The sequence below is a fragment of the Herpailurus yagouaroundi genome, unplaced genomic scaffold, assembly GCF_014898765.1.
Source record: "Herpailurus yagouaroundi ecotype Mexico unplaced genomic scaffold, PumYag 139, whole genome shotgun sequence".
In the NCBI taxonomy this organism is placed as follows: Eukaryota; Metazoa; Chordata; class Mammalia; order Carnivora; family Felidae; genus Herpailurus; species Herpailurus yagouaroundi.
This window is the reverse complement of record NW_024412394.1, coordinates 20,690,797-20,717,306: the sequence shown is the minus strand read 5'-3', so window position 1 is coordinate 20,717,306 and position 26,510 is coordinate 20,690,797. Positions and strand designations below refer to the sequence as shown.

The following is a 26,510-nucleotide window of genomic DNA, read 5'->3' as shown; positions in this document are numbered from 1 at the left end:
GGGGTCTCTCTCTCTCTCTCTCAAAATAAAGAAACATTAAAAAAAAAACAAAACACGTTTTCCTAATTTAGTTAAAGTGTCTCTCAATAGAAACAACCATTATACACAATCCATACAACCCACACAAAGTAAAAACTGTGAACATGAACCTTACATGCTTACTTTCAGAATATGTGTTGCCTTGGTATGTGTGTATTAAAACTCTCAGGTGAAACAACTATGTTCGAACACATACTGCTTGTGAAAGTAAAAGCCAGAACCGCAAACTGGCAGATGTATCTGAGGATAGAAAAGATACACAAATATAAAAAGAAACATGCAAGTCTAAAAGAAGTACAAAGACGTGTAATAGATTTTTTTGCAAGGCTAAAATGAGAAGGACTGAAGGGGCCTTGACATCTCTTTACCATCCCAATAATACGCTTGTTCCAGTCAAACCAAAACTTGTTCTCTCCAGCTCAAGAGTGGTCCTTTCTTCAATGGCTCCTTGTAATGCTCATTCTCATTGCTCCAGTACTTGGATATTATTGTCGTTACTGTTTTTCCCACATCCCTTCTGAGTTACAAAGTCTACAACCATACAGTATTTGTAAACCCTCTGGCAATACGTCAGAGACAGGTTCCAGTCTTCGATCTCCTAGGTGTATCAGCTAATAATCCTGGTCAAATGACTTAACTTCCTGAAATCTCAGTTTCTTTTTCTGAAAAATGGGAACATAAAACACCCCTCCAGTGTTTTCAAGGATTAAATGAAATACTCTTTTAGGCACGTGGCACCATACCTAGCACATAGTAAAAGCTAATTTGATAGATTCAAAGTCAGGCAGCCTGGATCCAGAGCCCATGCTCAAAACCATTGCCTTGAGCTGCCACATATACTTGTATATTTGGAGGCTTTTCTCTGAAAGGTATAATACCAGATTTGTCCCTGCTGATTTCTAAGCCTTTTCTGGCCAAACAAAGCCACTCTCCACTAGAATCCTAAATTCCAAGGGCTGTATCCTTGCCAATATGTCATCTACTAAAACTTCAGGAAGAAGCTTTGTGTTATATTCCAGTCAAAAACAAAAATGTTAATTCTAATAACAGATGGTTGAGGACAAACCCCTGTAGAGTTCTGTGTGTTAGGTTCCCTAAGATGACACATATTCTTAATTAAAATCACTTCAAGTATGTTCTCTCAAATATAGGACACCTGCATAAACCAGACTATATCTGTGTTTTTTATTGGCAGACATCACACACATATGTTAAGTTGCACAAAGTAGCTTGTATCTCCCCAACTTACCTAGGAGACTGTCATCCTAAACAAAATCAAGAGAATCATCAGAAACCAATAGACTATGTGTACCATCTGACCACTATTCTATGAGGAAAAAAAAAATGGTGCTAGGACTTGGGAGTTTGCAAGCTGTTGGTAGATCCATTGCTTCCTGAGTTTAGATATGGAATGTTCGGGACAGCCATTTAAAGCAACGGACACCACAGTCATGGAAAGCCACTGGCTGCATATACTACAGAATTAATGTGATTAGGGAGCAAAAGACATACTGTTAAATATGAGCCTAGAAAGAACTCTTCTCCCTCACCCTTAAACTAACCCTCTACAAATATAAATGTCCAAATTGAAAAGAAGAGTTTTCTTCATGAAATAATTAAAGAGTACTGTTCTCTGACCACCATAAAACATACTGATTCAGGTTAAAATAAGATGACAAAAAACCAATTATACTTTAGCACTTGTAACACTTCAAGTGATTAGATTGTCAAATCACTTCTAAAATGGAGAAGTAGGAAGACTATAGTCATAAAATATTGAGGCGTCACACATAAAAATGTCCATTATAAAGTACTCTTTGAGATTCCTTTTTATATTTCTCTGCTTATAAATGTTATCAAAGGAGAATTTTTGGTGCTAAACTTTTGAAGGTTTTTTATAAAAAAGAATCACTTCCCATCTATATCACTTTGTTCAAGTATTCAATCTTAGATTTAATTTAGAAATTGGCTCTTTATGTAACTTGTAACTTGATTTACTAGAATCACAACATTTTAATTGGTTCATGGGTGTTGACATACAACATAACTGGAAATATAAAAAACTTAAGATGCTGAGACCATCTTTTAAGAACTTCCAGGTGATAGTAAGCATTTACATCTAGAATCTCCCAGGACGTAAAGTGTTAAGTTACTGAAGTGATAAAGAAATTTGGCTCCTATATTCACATAGTTATTAGACAGCTCACACTTGTAAAGCAATTTGCCCTAACACACCAAAGTATAAAGTTTATTGACAAATAATTACAATACAAATAGACAGTGGCAAGGAACATGTCAGTGGTATAAATGAAGAGAATTCTAAGGAGGAATCTCATCTCACCAGTAGAGATCAGGCTTCCTGTATTAGTTACCTATCCCTGCATAGCAAATTGCCCCCCAAATTCAGTGGCTTAAAATAACAAACATTTATTATCGCACCGTTTTATGTGAGAGAAAAATTTGAGAGAAGCGTAACTAGATAGTTCTGACTCAGAGTCGAGGTTGTGGTCATCTGGAATTGGCTGGGAAGTAGTATCTTGCTCCCAAGAGGCTTTATTTATAAACAGGCCTGTTGGTATGAGGTCTTATTTCCTCACCCATGGGCTTCCCCATGGTGTCCTCAAGTCACAGAAGCTGGCTTCCCCAGAGAAAGTAATTAAAAGAGAGTAAGGAATAAGCATTATGTCTCTTATAATCTGGTCAAACCATCACTTCTGCTATGCTCTTTTCATCACAAGGGAGTCACTAAGTCCATTCTACACAGAACTGGAGGTGTAAGATGAGAGAGAGATGAATGAAATGTGATGCCAAAGTATTTGGGCCTCGGTGTCAGAACGCGATGACACCTTTCCCAGAGAGAAGATAGCAGGGAGAGTACAGTGACGCTCAGAAGCTTCTAGCTGCTATTGTGGACACATTGAGTGTGAAAGTTCCGTGGGCCAAGGAGGTAAAGATGCTGAACTGTCAGCTAGAATGAAAGGCCAGCGTTCAGAAGACAGGCCACATCAGACTTGTAAACAGCACTGGTGGCTGAAGGTGTGGAAGTTGAAAGCAGCACTAAGGAATAAAATGCAGAGAGAGGACAGACATGAGCACAAAAACCTCTTCAACATTCACTTCCAGGAAACATTAAGAAACAATGGTTACAAGTACCGGAAAAGAATGAAGAGAGAATTATCTCAGAAACTGGTGGCAAGAGAATTAAGAGTGGACACTACTGACAGTAAAACAGAAGAAACTGAGGGTTATTAAAAGGTTGCCAGGGGCGCCTGGGTGGCTCAGTCGGTTAAGTGTCCGACTTCGGCTCAGGTTATGATCTCACAGTCCGTGAGTTTGAGCCCCGCGTCGGGCTCTGTGCGGACAGCTCAGAGCCTGGAGCCTGTTTCAGATTCTGTGTCTCCCTCTCTCTGACCCTCCCCCGTTCATGCTCTGTCTCTCTCTGTCTCAAAAATAAATAAACGTTAAAAAAAAAAAAATTAAAAAAAAAAAAAAGGTTGCCAGTGTGTCTCAGGGGACAACAGTGACATATAAGGCACCAGGTTTGGAGAAGAATGAAACAGAAATCCAGACTGCAGAAATGGGAGGAAAGAAAAATAAGGAAATACACTTGATGGAAACTATTTCTTAAGGAAGTATAATGCTTAAAAAGTATGAGATAAAAAATGGTAGAAGATAGCAGGATGGAGGCAAGTTTTGTTTTGTTTTTGGTTTTTTTTTTCCAAAAAAAAAAAAAAACACCCAAAAAATGGGCGCCTAGGTGGCTCAGTCGGTTGAGCATCCGACTTCAGCTCAAGTGATGATCTGACGGCTTGAGAGTTCGAGCCCCGCGTTGGGCTCTGTGCTGACAGCTCAGAGCCTGGAACCTGCTTAGGATTCTGTGTCTCCTTCTCTCTCTACCCCTCTCCCACTCATGCTCTGTATCTCTCTTCTCAAAAATAAATAAAAATATTTTTAAAAATTAAAAAAAAAAAGACAGCCAAATGACACATGAAAAGATGTTCAATATCACTCATCATCAAGGAAATGAAAACCAAAACCACAATGAGATATCACCTCACATCTGTTAGAATGGCTAGAATCAAAAAGACAAGAAATAACAAGTGTTGGCAAGGATGTGGAGAAAAAGGAACCTTCGTGTACTCTTGGTGGAAATGTAAATTGGTATTATCACTGTGGAAAACAGTATGGAGGTTCCTCAAAAAAATAAAAATAGAAATACCATATGATCCAATCATTCCAATACTGGGTGTTTATCCAAAGAAAATGGCAACACTAATTTGAAAAGATATATGCACCCCTATATTTTTGGCAGCATTATTTACAATAGCCACGTATAAGGTGAATGGATAAAGAAAATGTGAGATATGATATATATATATGTTATATAATTATTATAGATGTATAATTATATATTATATGTATAATAATTATATATATAAAATATATATTATATATAATCTATGTTATTCTATATATATATTAGATATATATTCTATATATATTATTATATAGAATATATAGAATATATAAATTATATGTTATATAATAATTGTATATAATATCTATAATTAAAGATATTATATATATAATATCTATATCTATCTATCTATCTATATATATATATAGAGAGAGAGAGAGAGAGAGAGAAGGGGGGTATTTACTGACCCACAGAAAAAATTGAGATGTTGCCATTTGTGACAACATGGATGCACCTAGAGGATATTATGTCCAGTGAAATAAATTAGAGAAAGACAAATACCATATGAAGTTACCTTTATGTGGAATCTAAGCAACAAAACAAATAGACACAAAGCAGAATCAGACTTATATCAGACCTACAGAGAACAAACTGATGGTTGGGGTGGGGGAATTGGCAAAATGGGTATAACGGGTGTGAGATACAGGTTCCGGTTATGGAATGAACAAGTCACGGGAATAAAAGGCACAGCATAGGGAATGTAGTCAATGATACCACAACAGTGTTGTATGGTGTCAGATGGGAACTCACTTGGGGCGAGCATAGCAAAACATATAAAGTCACTGAATCACCATGTTGTACACCTGAAACTAATCTAACATCAACTAGAGTAACAAACAAACAAAAAAATCAAAGGAATAGAATTGCAGGGGTGGGGGTCAAGATCACAGATTTTTCTTTTTCCTCTGAAGAAAACAGATCAGAAGAGAGGGTAGCATTTGAGGCGAAAAAGCTGAAAATGCAAAGGAATTCACCTGGAAAACGCCCAATTGGGAAGGAAGCTGTGGGGATTTTATCAAAGCAGCCCTTGGCATTCGAGGAGAACAAAGTTGTTCAGGCCAGTTTTAAATGTTAAGCCCCAGGATAAACGTGTAGCTTTTAAAAGTTGTTCTATCACAGTTTCTTCTCAGTAATAGGACTACATGAGTTGAATATATTGTTACATAGATTACAACAACCTGTAGCAGTTTCTTCAGTAGTAACCAGGAGAAAAATGGACCTTTTTTTTTACTTCTGACGTTGGGAGAATTTCACGTGAGTAACACATGAGTGCATTCTTTGGGGCACATTTCCTGAAATATTATTTTTAAATAATTGTTTGGCCTCTCAATTTCTTTGATCTTACCTTTAAAAATAAAACAGTGTGTATGTACACATTTATGTGAAACTAAGTTCTGGGAAATCTGTGACTTTGAGCTCTAGGGATTTTGCTACTGTGAAACTATGTAAATAAATCCTAAAAGCTACACTGATTCAATCAGAATGGGTCTACTTGCACAAAAACATGAAATGGCAGCAAACAGGGCAATCTTTTATTTTAGTAATGAGCCGCATGGTTTTTTAAATTGGATTGTTAACTGAAATAAACTATTTGGAATATAACTCCCAAAGAGAAAAGGTTAGTATACTTGGCTCAATGAATACATTTACTGTTTGAATGTGGCAAATGTTTTTGAAAAAAAAAAGAGGAAATAAACATACACTTGAAAAAAAAATTAATATTGCACTTTCCCAAACTCATGTTTCCTAGAATACAACTGTGAAGAACATAATGCTATAAAATTCTTGTTTTTGGTTTCATTCAAGGTTCTTTGTTTTCATCTACATGTTTTTGTTTAAAAAATAAGCTTAACTGCAACAGTTAAAATAAAGAAGTTTTATATATACACATATATATAATAAGTTATATATATAACACGTATATGTGTGTGTGTGTATATATATACACATATATATACACACACTTATATAAACTTATATGATATATATAAAGTTATATATAAGTTTATATAAAGTTATACATATATAAACTTTATTACTAAACTATATATGTATATGACATTTATGATACATGGAGTTATTTTTTTTAAGGCTTTAAACCTTGGAGAACTTAAATCCTATGAAACTTCCCAAACAGTTAAACATTTGTAAGTGTGTTTCAAGGACTTGCAGGTCTCTAATATTTGAAACATGGGAAACTGGAGGTCTGTACATATACCTTCATAAGTACACATGGATGTCTATTCTTACATAGATAGCATATATGTGCACACATTCTCACATGTATATTTTCAACAGTATTTTATTTTATTTTTTATTTTTTCTAACGTTTATTCATTTTTTCAGAGACAGAGTGAGAGTGGGAGTGGGGCAGGGGCAGAGAGAGAGGGAGACAGAATCCGAAGCAGGCTCCAGGCTCTGAGCTGTCAGCACAGAGCCGGACGTGGGGCTCAAACTCACAAACCACAAGATCATGACCTGAGGCGAAGTTGAACACTTAACTGACGGAGCCACTCAGGCACCCTGTTTTTGAGTAATATTTTAAACAAAATAATTTATCATTTGTAGGTTATACAGACAGAATTTCATTGGGAAAATGCTTAAAATAATGAGTTCTCATGACTTCTACTGCACAGAAAAATGTTGAAAAAGTAAGGCATGAGAAGGAAAAATAAGATACAGGATGGTTTCCTTTTATAAAAATGTTGGAAATGCTCAAAATAAGAGTAAAATAAAACTAGCCTTTAACTGAATGAGTAATACCTGTAGTTTAGTACTAGATATAAATTTTAAATATTTTTTCTAAACATTCAAATAGTGATAGCTTATCATTTGTTTTTATTTTAAGCTCCTTTAATATCTTTTATGTGTATTTTTTTCTTATATTCACATACAGATTTTGTGATACTTAATCATACCAATGCATTCAAAATATAATAAAAGGGACTTCTCTAATATAAGACAATGGTAGCTTTATGGGACCAACTCTCCTACTGGATATAATAAGCTCTGGGAAAAAATAATAAGGGAGCCAGGATATGTGGGGCCAAGATCATAGATGAAAGAGAAATAACAAGGTAAGACAAATTTCTTCTTCCAGTTTTTCATCTAACACTTTTTCACATTTGCCAATTCAGAGCAAGCCACTGATGCCAAACAGTAATTTATGGTGAGGACCTTTCAGCAATCTCATGGGTATAGCGAAAACACACAAACAAAACTGGAGTCCAGTACCACAAAGGTAAAAAGGACTTGACAAACCTCTAATCACGGAGCAAAGGGAATCACAATAAACTGAACTCAAATTCCTTATGGTACTGCCCTTAAGACATTTGCCACATCTTAAATTTTTCACTGAATAAAAGGATGAGAAACCAAAGGGAAACTGATAAGAGGGGGAGAAGTCTTAAAAAACTTTATGAACATCACATTGGAGTTTGGATTCTTCTAGGAAAGAGGCTCCCAGAAGTATTATCCTAGCGGTAAGTGAAAACTGAAGATAGATCACTATTCTACAAGACTAGATCTCAGCCTCATTATATTTCAAGCCCTAGCTGGAAGAAGGGAATCTAACCTTGCTCTAGCTATCAATCCAAAAAAAACTAAATCCTCTCTAAAGGAGATGATCTCTACAATTTTTTATACTAAATATCCAGCATTCAATCAAAAACTCCCAAGCATGTGAGAGGACAGAACCAAATGACCAAACACCAAGAGAAAAATAAATGTAGAAGTAGACCTGCAGGTGATCCAGATATTAGTATTATCATAAACACACTTTAAAATAACTTATTTAGGCATTCAAGAATCATATGACTGAAAAATACCAATTCTAAAATTAAGAACTCAACAGACAAGTTTAAGAGTAAATTATACTTAAATGTAGGATTAGTGACTTAAAGCTAGCTATACAGAAATTAACCAGAATGAAGCAGAGAAAATTATAGAAATTACAAAAATGAATATGAAATTTATATGGGATGTTTTAAATAAAGAAACAAAGATGTATATTATACTTCTAATTAGAATTCCTAAGAGAAGAGGAGAAATAGAGTAAGACAGAAGCAATATTTGAAGAGATGCTAGCTGAGATATTTCCAAAAGAGCAGGAATATTTTAAGATAAAGACTTAAGAAGCTTTAATATGTCCAGGGACACCTGGGTGGCTCAGTCAGTAGAGTGTCTGACTTTGGCTCAGATCATGATCTCATGGTTTGTGAGTTCAAGCCCTGCATCGGGCTCTCTGCTGTAGGGTCTCTGCATAGACCCTGCTTCAGATCCTCTGTCCCTTCTCTCTCTGTGCCTCCCCTGCTTGTTCTCTCTCTCTCTCTCTCTCTCTCTCTCTCTCTCTCAAAAAAAAAAAACCATTAAAAAAAAAAAAAAGAAGCTTTACTATGTCCAAGAGGGAAAAAAATTGAAAAATAAGTACTCATATAGTTACATCATATGAAAGCTACTGAAAATGAGAGGAAAAGAAAATCTTAAATCAGACACAGAAAAAAATACATTATCTTTAAATAAATAACATTAAAGGTCAGTTGACTTTATAATTGAAATGAGTCTGTTAAGGGGCACCTAGGTTGCCTCAGTTGGTTAATCATCCAGACTCTTGATTTCAGCTCAGGTCATGATCTCATGGTTCATGAGCTCGAGCCCCTCAACAGGCTCTGCACTGACAGTACAGAGCATGCTTGAGATTCTCTGTCTCCCTCTCTCTCTCTTTCTGCCCCTCCTCTCTCTCTCTCTCTCCCCCTCCCTCAAATAAAATTAAAAAAAAATCCACAGTAAGTACTATTCATATTTCATGTTATATTTAACATTGTAATGGAAGACATATAGCAATAAAATAAGGTAATCAAAAACTATGAAAATTATATGAGAAAATAAAACTAACATTATTTACAGATATGATGGCATATCTACAAAATTTCCAATCTACTAGATGACTATGTGAATTTATCAAATAAATGGACTCAAGTCAAAATACAAAAAAAAAAAAAATATTTCTATATATTAGCAAAGAAGATAAAAAATTAAAACAAAACCAATTATTTTTAGAGAGAAACAGAGCATGAGTGCATGAATGGGGGAAAGGTGCAGAGGGAGGGAGAGAGAGAGAGAGAGAATCCATGTTGAGTGTGGAGCCTGATGCGGGGCTCGATCCCACAACCCTGGGATCATGACCTAAGCTAAAAACAAGAGTCAGACATTCAACCAACAGAGTCACCCACGTGCCCCAGAACAAAAAAATTTAAGGTATCATTTCTAATAGGATGAAAAATACTAAATAACCCACAAAAAAAACAAACAAATGATGCATGGGAGTTATATACAGAAAACTACAGAATCTCACTGAGAGAAACTAATAACTAAAAAAATGGAAGAACATACCTTGTTCATGGATAGGAAGATTCAATATTGTAAAGCCCAAATCTGTTCAAACTGTTCTATGTAATGTCAATGCAAATCTTAGATCTTTTTTTTTTTTTTGTAATTGACAAGATGGTTTTTAAATTCCTACAGAAGAACAGAGGATTTAGAATAGCAAGGGCAATAATAAAGAAAAATAAAACCAGAGGACTTACACTACTACACAGAGGTGTTTGCTATAAAGGTATGGTAATAACTAAAATACTGTGGTCTTGGCACAAGGAGAGAAAATACATCAACAGAGCAGAGCCCAGAAATATACCACTGTATAAGTGGTTACTTGATTTATAGCAATAACGACATTGCAGTAAAACATGGAAGGGATGATTTGTCAATTAAAGTTGCAGGGTCAACTAGATTTTCATACAAACATTAACTTGAACTCCAACCTCATATCATACACATAAATCAACGCTAGAAGGATCTGTACACCCAAATATAAAAGATAAAACTTCTAACAGCCAACAAATCTTAGGGTAGGCAAATATTTCCCCCAAGAAACACCAAAATAGCTAATCTTAAAAGATTAACAAATTAGGCTACATTAAAATTAAGAACTTTTGTTTATCAAAAAAATACCATTACCAGGGTAAAAAAGTAAACCACAGAAGATATTTGCAATACATGTATCTAACAAGAATTCATATCCAAAAAAGAAAAAAATGTATTACAAATCAATTAAAAAAAAGTAATGCTGTATTGTGACAGGTGGTGACTACACTTACGCTATTGTGCAACATAGAACTACTGAATCAATATGCTATACTCTTGAAACTGATAACACTGTATGCTAATTAAATTTCAATTAAAAAATGAACCTAATCTTAAAAAGAAAACTAGTTTAAAAAAAGGAGAAAGAAAAGAATGAGAATCCCAAGCCCTATGACAGAATGGAGACTATATCTCATCTAAAATCAAAGGACAATTACAAAGGTGACAATATCACAGGAGGTGACTAATCAAAGTCTGGCAAGAGAAATGATCAGGGCTCAAATAAGTAAAATTTAACATGGATTTTTAAAAATTGAATAGGAGACAAAAAGAAAAAAAAAAAAAACTACAGAAAAGGGGGCTCCAAATAGGGTAATAATCATTACAAAATTAAGAAGGAATAAGCTACCATGGAAAGACCAGAAAATGGCAATTCAATAACACCAGAGTTTGTGGCACCTGGGTGGTTCAGTCAGTTAAGTGCCCAACTCTTGATTTCAGCCCAGGTCATGATCTCACAGTTCATGAGTTCGAGCCCCTCATCGGGCTTGATGGTGCAGAGACTGCTTGGGATAATGTCTCCCTCTTTCTCTGCCCCTTCCCTGCTCACTCTCTCTCACTCTCTCTCAAAATAAATAAACATTAAAAAAAAATTTTTTTAGGGGCGACCGTGTGGCTCAGTCGGTTGAGCATCCGACTTTGGCTCAGGTCATGATCTCGCGGTTTGTGAGTTCGAGCCCCGCATCGGGCTCTGTGCTGACAGCTTGGAGCCTGGAGCCTGCTTCAGATTCTGTGTCTCTGTTGTCTCTCTCTGCCCTTCCCCCACTAGTGCTCTGTCTCTCTATCAAAAATAAATAAAATGTAAAAAAATAAATAAAAATAAATATTTTTTTTAATAACACCAGAGTTTAACATGACTAATGGAAGGAGGAAGGAGATAAAGCACAAAGGATTCATGAAGAGCCTCTTTCATATATAAAAAGTCTCATATATGCCATGCTTATTGAGTTGGACTCTATCTGGTAGATCATCAGGGATCAACTATAACAGTACCTGCACAAGTGTGGTTGCATATTCAGTTGGTTTGCATGATAGCAACATGAAATAGTCTTCTAGAGGTAATACTGATGAGTCTATCAGAGGTAATTTGAGCCCTGCCTGGGCCCCCTGCCTGGGCTCAAATATCAGCATTGCCATTTCCTACTTCTAAATCCTAGTGTAAATTATTTAACCTCTTTGTTCCTCACCCCTGAAAGGAGCTGTTGGAAATATGTTAATACATACAAAGAGCCTAGAACACTGACTGGCATATACCACTCAATAAACATTAGATGTCATTAATGTGGCAAAGAAATTTAGTTCTCCTCCCCAGCAGAGAAGCAACAAAATAAAAGTCTGGTAATGGAAATCTAGAAGCTGAATACCATCTGCCCAAATAGTTACCAATCAGTTGAGTGACTGTGGACTTTAAGACTTTCTTAATTTCCAACTGCCCACTTGTCAAAAAGAGTACATAGCCACAAACCCCAGTTCTCTTTTTATTTTTTTTTTCACCAACTGTTCCAGAATTTCAGCAGGCTTCAATATGACTACTACGACACAGACAATGTTTTTTTTTTTTTCCCCATGATTATAGATTTTCTGGTAGCCCCTACTGGATTGATATTTAACGAAATGGCTAAATATCACATTTGCTTTTCACATTTTTTCACTTGTTTAAAATAGTTGTTTGAATTCTTAAGGGGTAAATTGAAAGGTGATTATTAGTAAGAAATTAATACAGACCAAAGGAAAGTTTTGGTTTGTGAAAGAAAATGTATAGTTACTGATGTTTTCTGCTTTTAAAGCTTCACGAATCAACTAATTATTGAGTGTCTAATGATTAGACAGAAACAGTTATGAAGCTTTGTTCTTTCCTAAAGGAATATTACCATGAGATTCTCATCATGTCAGGACTGGTGTTATCAAGGAATGGTAGAAGGGGTGAGGGTGGGTGGGGGTAGCAGGGATCTGGTCTCCCTGCAGCAAGGTCTGCTCTGATGAGGAGCAGTATGTTATCACTGGCATTGTTTACAATTGCCAGCATGTAATAAAAAGCAGACTGTCTTTCAGTGAATCCTGTTTTTAAATTCCCTGGAGATAATGAACTTCCTTATTACCTGCATCCAGGGCAGGCAACTCCCACTGTTGCTGTTTTCTTAAGCCATTGCTTATCAGTACAGGAAATCAATTATTTTATTATGGGAAAAATCCTAAGTGAAAAAAAATAGGAGGCAAATTTTTATACATAATTTCAAGCATGATTTCAAGTATGTTACCTATAAACATTCTATTTCAGAGATCTATATAAGCATTAAAATGCACACACGCGCGCACACACGCGCACACACACACACACACACACACACACACCTGTGTGCCCATGGATTTCTCTATCCATCTATTTACCTTACAGAGAAGAACATTTCTAAATTTTATTTCCTTAACTATTTCCTGTATTCTTCTATGTTTTCTATAAGGAATACCTGTACTCTGATAATAAGAAAAAATATACCATTTTTAAATACATTTATTGATCTAGTAAACTGTGTTTGCCAATAAATATTTTGAAGGTATTTTATTTATATCAAAATTTTTCTGCTTTGAAACTTTAGGAAATACCTCCATAATCTGCTAATACCTAAAAGTAAAAAGGTGGGGGAAAAATTCAGATCCTTTATAATACATAGGTCACTCACATAATGTTCATACACCTACAGCATTTTATCAATATATCTCTATGAATCTGTTAGCACAGCTTCCAAATACTAATACTATAAACCACTTGAAGTGTTTCCTTTTCCATTTATATGACATAACAGTGTCTTACATATAGCAGGGATTCAATAGGTACGTACAGATTTAAATTATGCATATACAGTATCACACTTCCTATAGATACAGAGTGTGAGTGGGGGAGGGGCAGAGAGGGAGGGAGACACACAGAATCCAAAACAGGCTCCAGGCTTCAAGCTGGCAGCATAGAACTTGGGGCTCAAACCACAAACCACAAGATCATGACCTGAGCTGAAGTCTGACACTTAACCGTCTGAGCCCCCAGGTACCCCCAGGTAAAGTTTTTGTCAAAAATACATTTTGACATAAAATCTGTAATTAAGACATTTAAATAGTAGCTTTAAGACACTTTGGGGCACCTGGGTGGCTCAGTCGGCTAAGCGTCCGACTTCGGCTCAGGTCATGATCTCGCGATTCATGAGTTCGAGCCCCGCGTCAGGCTCTGTGCTGACAGCTCAGAGCCTGAAGCCTGCTTCGGATTTTGTGCCTCCCTCTTTCTCTGCCCCTCCCCTGTTCATGCTCTGTCTCTCTCGGTCTCAAAAATAAATAAAACATTAAAAAAATTTTTTTAAAAAAGACACTTCAAAATCACCTTCCCATAGATACAGAATTAAGTAGTTCTATTTTTCTATTCTAGAAGAGAACAGTACATATATTTTCACTTCAGAAAGACATCTTGTTTTATGTTGAATTTTAGTCTGCCTCAAGTTATTGTTAGCCTGTTGGTGAGCATTATCCCAGCATATATTACAAGCTGTTTTATATTTTCCCCTTTGTTTTAACTAACCAACTAAATGTTATGAGGTCCAAGGCCAGGTTTCCTGGCATCACTGACTTACTCAAAAACATTTCATGACTTCCTACCAGCAAATCCACTGAACTGGTTTGAAAGATCTCCACAATTTGAGGTCAATGGACCTCTCCCACCAACCCCTGACTTCCTTTTTTCAAACCTACTCTACTGGCCCCACACTCCCTACTGTCTGAAAATGCCAAATTTATTCACCTAAACAACCAATGAAAAAAGTGACTTCCCAAGGGACATCTTCCCAGCAACTCTCCCTTTCGCTCACCTGACCCAGTATAAGAGAGTGGCTAAATCATTGCCTTTGGGAGGTTCCACTTCTCAGCAGGTTATATAAGCTCCTGGTTTCCCAGGTCAGGGTCAGGAGCCAGCCAGTCTTATCTCTTGCTCCTTATTTATCTACTTCTTTGTATCCTAATCTTATCTAAGTTACTTTCCATCCCTCAACTGTGCCCTCTGGATCAGGACTGATCTCCAAGTCCAGTCTCTCTGTGTTTAGATTCAAATGTGAACCTGAATCTCCACTCAGAGATGTCTGTAGGTCTTGGTGGTGAGGTTACTTGTTAACCATCCTGGGAAAGTGGTGAAAACAGTAACTTTGAGGCCTCTGTAACTTGGTCTCTTTGCTTCCTGATTCCAACTCTCTGATGAGTTATACTGACTTCAAATGACGATGCCATCATTCTAATTGCTCAGGCCAAAAACTTTGGAGTAATTTTGTATTCTTTAACTTATTTCACACCCCTGTCTTTAAAATATATCCAAAAATCTAACCATCACGGCTGCCATCTGACCAACTAAGATATCATCTCACAGTTGAATTATTTTAAAAGCCTCTGATATACTTATTCTTAAGCCCTATAGTCAACTTTCACTAATGCAGCCAGATGTATTCTTTAAAATAGAGCATTTTTGAAAACGACCGTGTCTCTTTTGCTCAAAATTCTCCAGTGGTTCCCCATTTTACATAAAGCATAAACTAAGATCCTCATAATGTCTCATGAGTACCTCCATGTTACTTCTCTAAACTCACCTACTCACCTACTCATCTCCCCTTTGTTTTCTTGGGTCCAGCAGTTGGCACCTTTACTGGCATCCTCTAACAAATAGGAAGCCATGTTCCTGGCCTATAGCTTACCCTGTATCTAGCCTGCTCTGCCCTAAATAGATGGATGGCTCATTTCCTCTTTCCTCAAAAGTCACTTTTTGATGAGGCCTACTCTGAACACCCTATTTAAAATGCAGAAAAACAGCCACCACCACTCTAAATCCTTCTTACCCAACCATATTTGTGTTTTGTTTTCTTTTTCTTCATAGCACTCCTCATTTCTTATGCTTATTATCTACCTCATTTGTATGTAAGCTCCATTCAAAGGCAGGATTTCTTAAGTACTTTACACTCGTATGTATGTACCCATAGAATTTAGAACAGTACCTGACATGCAGTAGGCATTAAATGTTTGCTTGAATGAATGAACATCCTGCCATATTTTTTACCTATAAGGTTGGCCAAAGACTGACCCCTTATAGTTGAAGCCTGAAGGGGCCAAAGGACAACTTCATTATCATACTGCCCTTTTCTCACTTCTTCAGATTTCCCCTGCATTTGAACTCAAGAGAACCCATTTCTTTTTTGTGCCTCCTGATGGAGTCTGCATTCTAGGTGCTACATCTCTTCAAGCTATCATAACCTTCTGTCAATGGCAGGTACGTTATTTTGACTTCTAATAGCAATCCCAGAAAGGCTTTTGTATGTGGTTCATTTAGAAACCAGTGCTTCCACATCTCCACCAATTGGTCTTAATCCTAGACCCTCTCAATCATATCTTCTGATACCTCCATTTAGAAATGGCCTGTCACCACTACTTTCCAATTATGATCACTTTGGATCATTACCACTCTCTAGAGTGATACCTCTCACAAAAAAGCAGATTATCCATCAGTAAAATATAGATGATAAAAAGTACATAATTCACAGGGTGGTTGTGAAGATCAATTTAAGGTAATGCATGTAAAGTGCTTAACACAGTGCCTGACACGTAAGTGCTCAATAAATAATAGCTATTACTGTTACTAGATTACATAACATAAATCCATTACTCAAAATCAGATCCTTGTTTCAGTCCTGATGATAAAAGCCAACAATTTCTTTTGAGATAATTTGAAGAGTAACTCATTTAAAAAAAGAATAATTAATATAAAGGTATACACTATATGATGAATCTGTGGCAACTATAAAAAAGCAGGCAGAATCCTTTATGTACAAAATGTTAATATGGTGTTACAGCCCTTACCATCTCAAAGGCTCCTGCAGGAAACCCCCATTACATTTTACATTTCATTAGAAGGACAGATAAGTAAAGGACAGTTATATCCTCTTATTCTTATGAAAGTTAACTTTTGATAAGATGCCTCAATGTGCACTTCAGGTCCCAGGTTTATCTCATTTAGCCATGAGCAACACTTCACTCATTACATTTCTAGCTTGGTTCTAAAGGGATCTGAGTTTGTAAGATTCTACAATTCTATCCTTTTGGAATTTTGGTGTTATTTAAACATTAGGAAAACTGGTATCTTAGGGACATAATGTGTTATGGTGACCATTAGCTTAGCCACTCCAACAAACTACTAAAAGTGTGTTGTCAGGAAAATATTACACGTTTCAGTAACTACATAAGTATTTGGTTTTTATTTTAATCCTGTGATAGGAAGGAAAATGACTAAACAGAAATGATCATAAAAAATAAGCATCTACTTCAGAGATCCCAGAATACACAGAACCAAATGTTAATAATTGTACTTCAAAGTTCAATACAGATTGTACATACCACATGCAATCCGTACAGGAACTTTCTCATGGATTACTTTGAAGGGGAAAACAACCAGCAAACAAACAAAAAAGTCCCAAACAAACAAACAAAAACAGAGCACCAAAGGGCAATAATTGAGTAGAGAAAACAGTCTTAAAAATATTTCCCCATGGGGCACCTGGGTGGCTCAGTTGGTTAAGCATCGGACTCTTGGTTTCAGCTCAGGTCACGATCTCAGGGTTCCTGAGTTCAAGCCCTTCATTGGGCTCTATGGTGACAGTGCAGAGCCTGCTTGGGATTCTCTATCTCCCTCTCTCTCTCTGCTCCCCCCTGCTCATGCTCACCTTCACTCTCACTCTCTCTCTAAAATATAAACTTATTTTTTCCCCTAATCAGAGAAGTCAAATGCACTTTGAAATAAGTCAAATTTTATATTGTTCCCTTCCAAATATTAATGGAGATAATACGTTAATATATCAAGACAGAGTTTCTGATAAATTTATTACCCCGTTACGTTTTTCTAATTTTTCTTATTAAAAGCTAAGTTCTTTCTTAAGTTGCCAATTTTCAAATGAAAATCTGTTAAAAAATCATGGTGATCTTTAGATTTCACCTGATAACACAGTGTCTGATAAAACATCTAAAAAGACTAATTATGGTAAGCCTTAAATAATATTCCTTATCAATTTTGAATTATATCAGAAATATTCAGCAAGTGATACTATCTCATGAACTCAGTTACTTAAACCAACTTTGACATCAAATGACAGTTCTATAATAAATATAAACTTTAAAAGTTTCAAAATCTTGTTCTTGTTCATAAATATGAAACCCCTGTATAATGCCTTTCTTTAAAAATCTAATAAAATTGGGGTACCTGAATGGCTCAGTCAGCTAAGCATCTGACTCAATTTCAGCCAGGTCATAATCTAATGGTCGTGAGATTGAGCCTTGCGTGGAGCCCTGCACCCAGCTAGGTGTTGGGAGTAGAGCCTACTGAAGACTCTCTCTCTTCCCCTCCCCCCTCGCTCCCACTCTCTCTCTTAAAAAAAAAAAAAATCTAATAAAATTATCACTTTAAAATTCTAGATAAAAATGGAATGATTTCTTTCCCCTTGATCTATAGTAATATGTCCCCCTCTCACCCCACCTCCTTAGGTTTTCACCAAAGCACTATCTCTTTTCAAGGTTTCAGATTTTAGGTGAGAAAGGATAATTTAGAATTTTTTCTTCAACAACTTTCTATAAAAAAAGGATACCTTCTTTGTACATTCTGAAGCTGGCTTCGTATATGTCTTATTTTCAAATATATTTACATTGAGTCAATATTACCTCTTAATCAATATTAAGCAAACATTGGGAAAATGTTGTATTGCTCTACAGCTGATGTGGTATGTATAATCATAATCATTATAATCATTTTAATACCTCAGAGATGGGTTTAAGTCTTTTTAGGAATAACCTTTTCATGAAGAGTTAATAATCCTAGCTGGCATTCCTAGTAACACACTATCTCATTGGATATCAAACTTGGTCAAATGTTGCTCTCACTTTTAAAAAACAAATGCCAAATCACAATGATACAAAAATACAGACTGATTATATATATTATACGTATAATATACATATATAATATACTATATACATATATGTAAAATATATATGTATAATATATAAACACATAAAATATATTATATGTGTATATTATTTAAAAATTATAAAAATATTATACACATATTATATGCATAATATATAATATATACATAAAATAAATAAATATAAATAAAATATATGTAAATATAATACATAATATATAATATATATTACATATATAAAATATATTATATAATATATAATATATATTACATATATAAAATATATTATAATATATATTATATATAAAGTATATATTACATATATATTACATATATAATATATATTATAATATATAATATATAGTATATAAATATATATTATATATTATACATTATACATTATATATTATATATATGTATATAAAATATATTTTTTTTAAATAAAGGCCTGGAATAATGTAGTAAGAGGAGGAGGAGGTGATGGAAAAACGAGGAGGAATCAACAGCACACATACTGTATTACATGCGTGGTATGTGTCATGTTAGACATGTCAACTACTTCATTCCATCCTCACAAGGATCCTGGGGAGTATAAGCATCTCCCTTTCACAGATGGGAAAAATGAAATTTAGATTGGTTATAGTATAATACCTAATACCAACAGCTGTTTGAGTTGAGATTCAAACCAGCCCTAACTGACTCCAAGATTCAGAGTCTTCATACCATTCCATGAACCTCTTAAAGAAGAGCATTATTTAAAGGAAACAATCAATAAAACTAAAAGGCAACTGATGGAATGGGAGAAGATATTTGCAAATGACATCAGATAAAGGGTTAGTACCCAAAATCTATAAAGAACTGACCAAACCCAACACCCAAAATCAAATAATCCAGTGAAGAAATGGGCAGAAGACATGAATAGACACTTTTCCAAAGGAGACATCAAGATGGCCAACTGACACAAGAAAAATTGCTCAACATCACTCATCATCAGGGAAATACAAATCAAAACCATACTGAGACACCACCTCACCCCCGTCAGAAGGGCTAAAATTAACAACTCAGGAAACAACAGATGCTGGCGAGGATGTGGAGAAACGGGGACCCTCTTGCACTGTTGGTGGGAATGCAAACTAGTGCAGCCACTCTGGAAAACAGTGTGGAGACTTCTCAAAAAATTAAAAATAGAACTACCCTATGACCCAGAAATAGCACTACTATGAATTTATCCGAAGGATACAGGAGTGCTGATATATAGGGGCACATGTACCCCCACTGTTTATAGCAGCACTTTCAACAACAGCCAAATTATGGAAAGAGTCTAAATGTCCATCTGATGAGTGGATAAAGAAGATGTGGTTTATATATACAATGGAATGCTACTTGGCAATGTGAATGAATGAAATCCTGCCATTTTTAGCAACATGGATGGAACTGGAGAGTATTATGCTAAGTGAAATAAGTCAATCAGAGAAAGACATCATATGTTTTCACTCATATGTGGAACTTGAGAAACTTAACAGAAGACCATGGGGGAAAGGAAGGGGAAAAAAAAATTATAGAGAGGGAAGGAGGCAAACCATAAGAGACTCTCAAATACACAGAACAAACTGAGGGTTGATGGGGTGGGGCGGGGGGAAAATGGGTGATGGGCATTGAGGAGGGCACCTGTTGGGATGAGCACTGCATGTTGTATGTAAGCAATGAGACATGGGAATCTACCCTCAAAACCAAGAGCACACTGTATACACTGTATGTTAGCCAACTTGACAATAAATTTTATTAAAATCAACTTAGTTTAATTTAATTAAAAAAAAGAATTATTTGAATTTGGGTAATTTAAAGAGAGTAAGAGGGGGAATGAAACAGAGAGAGAGAGAGAGAGAGAGAGAGAGAGAGAGAGAGAACGAGAGAGAGAAGCTGCAGCTTTATGTCTATAAAAGTTTCCAAGTCAACTGAGGAAGCCCGAAACTCGATCTTACAATAAGGTCAGAGTCCCTATATAGTGTCTTCTTTCCTCTCTCCTCTCCCTTAAGTAACTGTGTTAAGGAGCGCCTGGGTCACTCAGTAGATTAAGCGTCTGACTCAGGCCCAGGCCATGACCTCATGGCTCATGAGTTCCAGCCCTGCATCAGGCTCTGTGCTAACAGTGTGGAGCCTGGAGCCTGCTTCAGATTCTGTGTCTCCCTCTCTCTGCCCACCCCCTGCTTGTGCTCTGTCTCTCTCTCTCAAAAAAAAAAAAAAACAAAACAAAAAAAAAAAAAAAACTTAAAAAAAAAATAAGTAACCGTCTTAAAAATTGTATACTTAATATCATCAGAGCTATTACTAATAGTAAGAGAAGGGAGTGAGTGAATGAAATAAGAATGGGGAGTTTGTTTTCTTCCTGTATAGCTCCAGGAGCTTAAAGAGTATTACCATTCAGAGATAGCAATGGTTAGTATAGCAGGGTCTGTGCAATTTTAACAAGATATCTCTCTCTCCCACACATACATACACATATACATACACATACAAGGTTATATTGTTATATTATATTATATATTATATATCATATATCATTCATATATAAACATGTAATGCATTTTATTTAGAGAAGAGGTATTCAAATTAATGTCACAAGATCGAAACATGTCATTAAATCTAAGCAAAACACATTTCCTGGAAATAATTTTGACTCAAATTCAAAGCATGAAAGTATTCACAGTAAGAGTTGTAATAAGAAAGGCAAAGAGGAAAGTCTTAAAAAAATATTGGGAACATTAGGAGAGTGATGATCCTAGCCTAATAAAGGCATTGATAAATAGATCCATATCACTCAGCTGGGCAGGATATGATCACAAAGTCATACAGATGGAAGTGACACACTATGACACAATTAAAATTATTCATATAATGAACTAATTCAGCAAGGAGTATAACATATTGAAATACTCTTGAATTGGTAAGCGCTATCAGAGATGTGGACAAGAATATTAGAATGAAATCTTACCATTTGCAAAATTGTGGATGGAACTAGTGTTTTATGCTAAGTGAAATAAGTCAGAAAAAGACAAATATGTGATTTCACTCATATGTGGAATTTAAGAAACAAAACATATGAATATAGGGGAAGTTAAAAGTAAAATAAGATAAAAACAGAGGAGTGGCAAACCATAAGAGACTGTTGAATACAGAGAACAGAGGGAGGGTTGCAGGAGGGGAGGTACGGGGATGGGCTAAATGGGTGATGGACATTAACAAGGGCACTTGTTGGGATGAGCACTGGATGTTACATGTAAGTGATGAATCACGCAATTCGATTCCTGAAACCAGTACTACACTGTATGCTAACTAACTTGAATTTAAATAAACAACAACAAAACACTAAAAGGCTTTGCTTCATGTCTTTCACTAAATAAATGAGGTTACACTGACTTGTTCAATCTCTAACTAGTTAGTGGTAGACCCCTGATAAAAGAGCCTCTAGTCTAGTACTGCTTTTATAATGCCAGGCAAATCCCAGGAAAAGCCCCATCCTCTGTTCACCTTTCCATTTGTGGCCATGGGCCAATTGGTGGTTAAAGTTTCTAGGCATTACTAATAGCTCCCCAGGCCATAACAGCCACACCCAACAACAGTGAGTCAGGAAGGAACCAAGACTTAAGACAGGCAGTACAGAACACCTCAGGTACTACTCTGCCCTAATTCTCACTAGACTCTTGCTTACGTGTCTTCCTGAGTCCCTATTTCACAAGAGTAAGATTCACACGTCACAGAAGAAGCTAGCCTAGAATAAGAAAACAGATGCAAACAGCATTCTGGTTAAGCATTCACATATCAGGAATTATAACTTTATGAATATCCACCACTGGGTTGGCTGGAAGAAAAATGACTTTAATGAAAGATAGCTTTTTAAAGTAATTAGAGAGGATGCTTTCATAAGAGGTGTTCACAGTAATTAGGAATACACACATATATCATCTTGGGAACACCTCTTGAGAGACAAGTAATTACCTGGGAAAAGTCTTGCTAGACGCTATCAGACTTTATAAAGTCGACCCAAATGTAATTATGGCAAGCGCACAGGGAAAACTAAGAAGGAGTTAGAGAAAAGAGCCAGTAAATGAAAATATGGCCCCCTTAGGGCACAAGTAAGAAGTTACCTATAACTAGATTTTCCCAGAGGAAGATTCTCTAATAAGAAAATAAGCAAAGAAAAAAACAAACAAAAGGAAAAAAAACAAGAAAACAAAACAAAAAAACCTCTTTACAACTTCTAAGTGACAACTGGCAAAAATAAAATGAATAAAAACAAATCTATGGATTTTTAAAATAGTATAAAGAGTATATTCTGCTTATCAAAGTAGAATGATTCAGAGTCTGTGTTACTTTAGATAGAAACAAGAACACATAAATTAGTGAAGTTTAAAAACAAGATACTTCCAGTAAAGATGGATATGATATGGTATCATTTTTATTTCCATTCTCAGGGGACTAGAAAGTTAATTTGGTGGTCACACTTCTAATACTTGGACCTCTAAGAAAAATGCTTTTGGATTCTTTCCATTATTTTAAGATTGTCCCATAATATGACCTTTATTTTCATAATACCTTATGTCAACTGCAAACAGAACACTGAAAATGGACTGAAATTCTTCTCTGAGATCACTTCGTCGGTTCTGCTTTGCTGGTTCCTAACCCTACTTGTTTGGCCTCATATCTCAACAGTTGTATAATGTTGACTACCTAAAGAATCTGCCTGAGAAATGTGAAGGCAAGAAAATTTGTTCTATTCATCAAAATATACATTACTCAAACATTTAATGAAAAAAAAAAATCCTCTTCATAATGCCATGACAATTCATTGAGAGTTATCGAATAAAGAGAATATATCTTCTGAAAACAGTTTGAAAACACGAAGTTGATCCTGAAATCTAAAGAGCTCCCATTCATTCTGAAATTACAAGAAACTAACTTATATCTGCTGAGTAAATGATAGCCATAAAAGCCATAAAAACCACGATTAATCTACAAAGCAATGTGTTCTAATAAGCTTTCACTTTAAAATAATATTTGTTCTTATTTAACAATTTTTTCACAAGACCTTGTCTGGTATGGGCTAAACAGTGTAACATTTTGTAAAAATGGGGTCAATAACTCTTTTCTGAAGTACTTCAAAAATCCTTAAATAGACATTGTGGCACATGAAGATATTTCCAAAAGACTGGAGAAATATACATTACATACATACATAGACCACTTGACCTCGATATTTAATGCATCTGAGTTGAAATTAAAATGTTCTCCAATGCTTGTGGAAAACAAAATAACACAAAACAAAACTCTAAGTTATCTGGTATGATTTATATTCAATTGCTATATACTCAATTTACAAGGTTTAAATAATTCTCTTTGAATTTAGCTTGGATATGTATACACAAAATCAAATACAGGCACAATTCTTTCTTATATCATGACATTTTGACTTTGTGGAAGAGAAGCAGAACATTAGATCACTGTTTTACAGTATGGACTTCAAGATCCTCATCTTGCCATTGCAAGTGGGAATTCCCAGCAGACAATGAGCAAGCAGAGGATATTACTTTTAGAGGCTCACTAAATAAATAGCTGTCACATTAGAAAGAAAAATACAACAGTCATGACTACGTTCAGTTTCCAATGAATGCTAAGCAAAAAACTCATGCTATCTCCTGACTCATTTTGCATCAGAGAAATGCAATGCTCCAAAGGAAACCAGCTGTGGTGTAGGCTGATGAATTCATAACTACTAAGTTTACCGTAATAATATTAATCTTCACTGATGTATCAATTTTCAATTATTATTATAGTTCAAAAATACACTGTCTCCCTAAACAGAAATTAGCAAATGCTATAGTACAAGATATTTGTTATTTTACCTTTATAAGGATTCATCTATATTCTTGACTTTCCTTCTGCTGTTTTACAAAACACAATTGTATAATGTGTCCACAGAGCATAGGATAGTACAGTTTTAAAAATACTCACCCATAGTAAATTGAACTCACAGTCCAATTCATTCAATAAATTTGGACCCCTACCACATACCTGATTTTGTAGCTAATTTTTAGCAAATGGGATAGATTAGTACTTTCTTTAATGTAATACTGCTAAGTTCATGGCTAAAAGTCAGATTGTTTGAATTCAAAAGGTTTGGGGGTGAAAAAAAATCTCCTTACTTTGCAAAGCCTACATTTGACATTAGCCTCAGAACATCATGTCTCCCTGACATGATTGCGAGGCTTTTAGTTGCCTGTCTTGCAAACTACAATGTCATTGTGGATTTCAAGGGTCTTCTATATCTGTACTTCATAAAAGCAAGCTTTTGAAGCATTTCTGGGTCTTGTTGACATGAAATAAAGCCATGCCATGTATGTGTGGATCCTCGGGTTCCTTTTAGGTCACATTTCTATGTTACGTGGTATCAGTAAATAAGAAATAGACACATTATAGCAAAAAATATTAATTCTTTATCCATTCATTTCAAAACTCTAGGCTGAGTTAAACGAACAGCTTAGGAAATTTTGTTATAATCTCAAAATTTTCTCTGATTGTACTGAGTACCTAGAAAATACTCAGTAACTTTTATTTGATTGATTAAAAGAGAATGTCTACAGTTTAATTCAAGCTCTGAAATAGAATTTCTGAGATTTATAAGCCAATATAAATATTTAATAAAGAGCACAGAGGCCCTAAAATGCGAAGCACCTCAGGATCTAACTTCAGAATTTTACATTATCATGTCTGACTTCATACTGTTTCCACAAAAGTGAGGTAATAAATAAGTACATCTATGGTTTATTTAAGAGTATAAACTATATCTACAGCAAGAATTGGGCTCAGTCCTTTTGAGTACAAAACAAATTTCAACTGATTTACGAAAAACACATTAAGGAAAATCGAAGTGCCTTGAACTCAATGTGTCCCATCCCATTCCCAGTCCACGCGGGCAGAAGAAGGTGGATGTACAGTATGAAGAGAAGGAAATCTGCACCTAGAACAGGATCCTAACACCACTGTGTTAAATATACACAAGATATGGGAAGTACAATCCTCCCATGTATTTGTATTCACAGGTATATTTCCTGAGAATCACAGGCATGGTCCAGACGTATAGAGATTCCTTTAACATACATATTTGTTATACTACTTTGATGCTTTTCCACGTTTCATATTTTTCATTTAGAGTGGAATGAGTAAGTCACAGGGATGAAAGGTACAACATAGGAAAGCAGTCAATGGTATTTTAATAGTGTTGTATGGTGACAGATGGTAACTGCACTAGTGGTGATCACCACATAAGGTATAGACTTGGTGAATCACTATGTTGCACACCTGAAACAATGTAACATTGTAAGTCAACTATACTTCAATTTAAAAAAGTTTCACCGAAAAACAATTTCATTTAGAAACAGAAAAGATTACCTTTCTTGCTTCTTTTATCATCTTCCGAATAGTTTCCTTAATTGTAAGTAAGTGTGCTCTTGGTGGATGAAAGAGGAGGTCTATATGGGTACCGCCTAAGAGTCCGGGCATCACATACGGCCAGCCTAAGTCAAGATTTGGAGCTTCCACGTCAGACTCAATGGGCCAGTAAGTCCCTGAAGATGAGGTATCATCATAGGAGTTATCAGTACCATATGCTGTACTTTGTGCAACTTTCTGGACATTTTTCAAAATGTAATTAATTTCTTCTTCAGCTAGAAAGTCTGACACTCGTTCCTTGGCAAGAAATTCTTGGTATGCTTCTAACCCATGTTCGATCAGTGCATCAATGGCTACTCGATACCATTCCTTGTAGTGAGGCTCAATGTAATTGTCTGATTTACACTCATCATTCAGTGAGGACAACATTGACGAGGTTTCCATGCTCGCGAGCGTTTGACAACCAGCACCTTCAAACACTTTCAAATGTCCATTTGTGCAGTAACGAGAGGTATGTGGGTGCTTAAAAAGAAAGAAATGAAGATCAGTTAGAATTCTGTAATGAAATGTTTTATGACCCA

The 26,510-nt window shown here is 35.6% G+C and overlaps 1 protein-coding gene across 2 annotated transcripts in view; it reads right to left on the bottom strand.

The window, feature by feature from the left end:
* Window positions 1–26,510, bottom strand: part of FAM83B (family with sequence similarity 83 member B) — an 87,304-nt gene that overhangs the window by 41,533 nt on the left and 19,261 nt on the right. For both annotated transcript variants that reach the window (XM_040473788.1, XM_040473789.1), the window contains exon 2: window positions 25,930–26,451. In XM_040473788.1, the coding sequence (XP_040329722.1) occupies window positions 25,930–26,373 (444 nt within the window). In that variant the 5' untranslated portion in view covers window positions 26,374–26,451. The remainder of the gene's footprint in view (window positions 1–25,929; window positions 26,452–26,510) is intronic.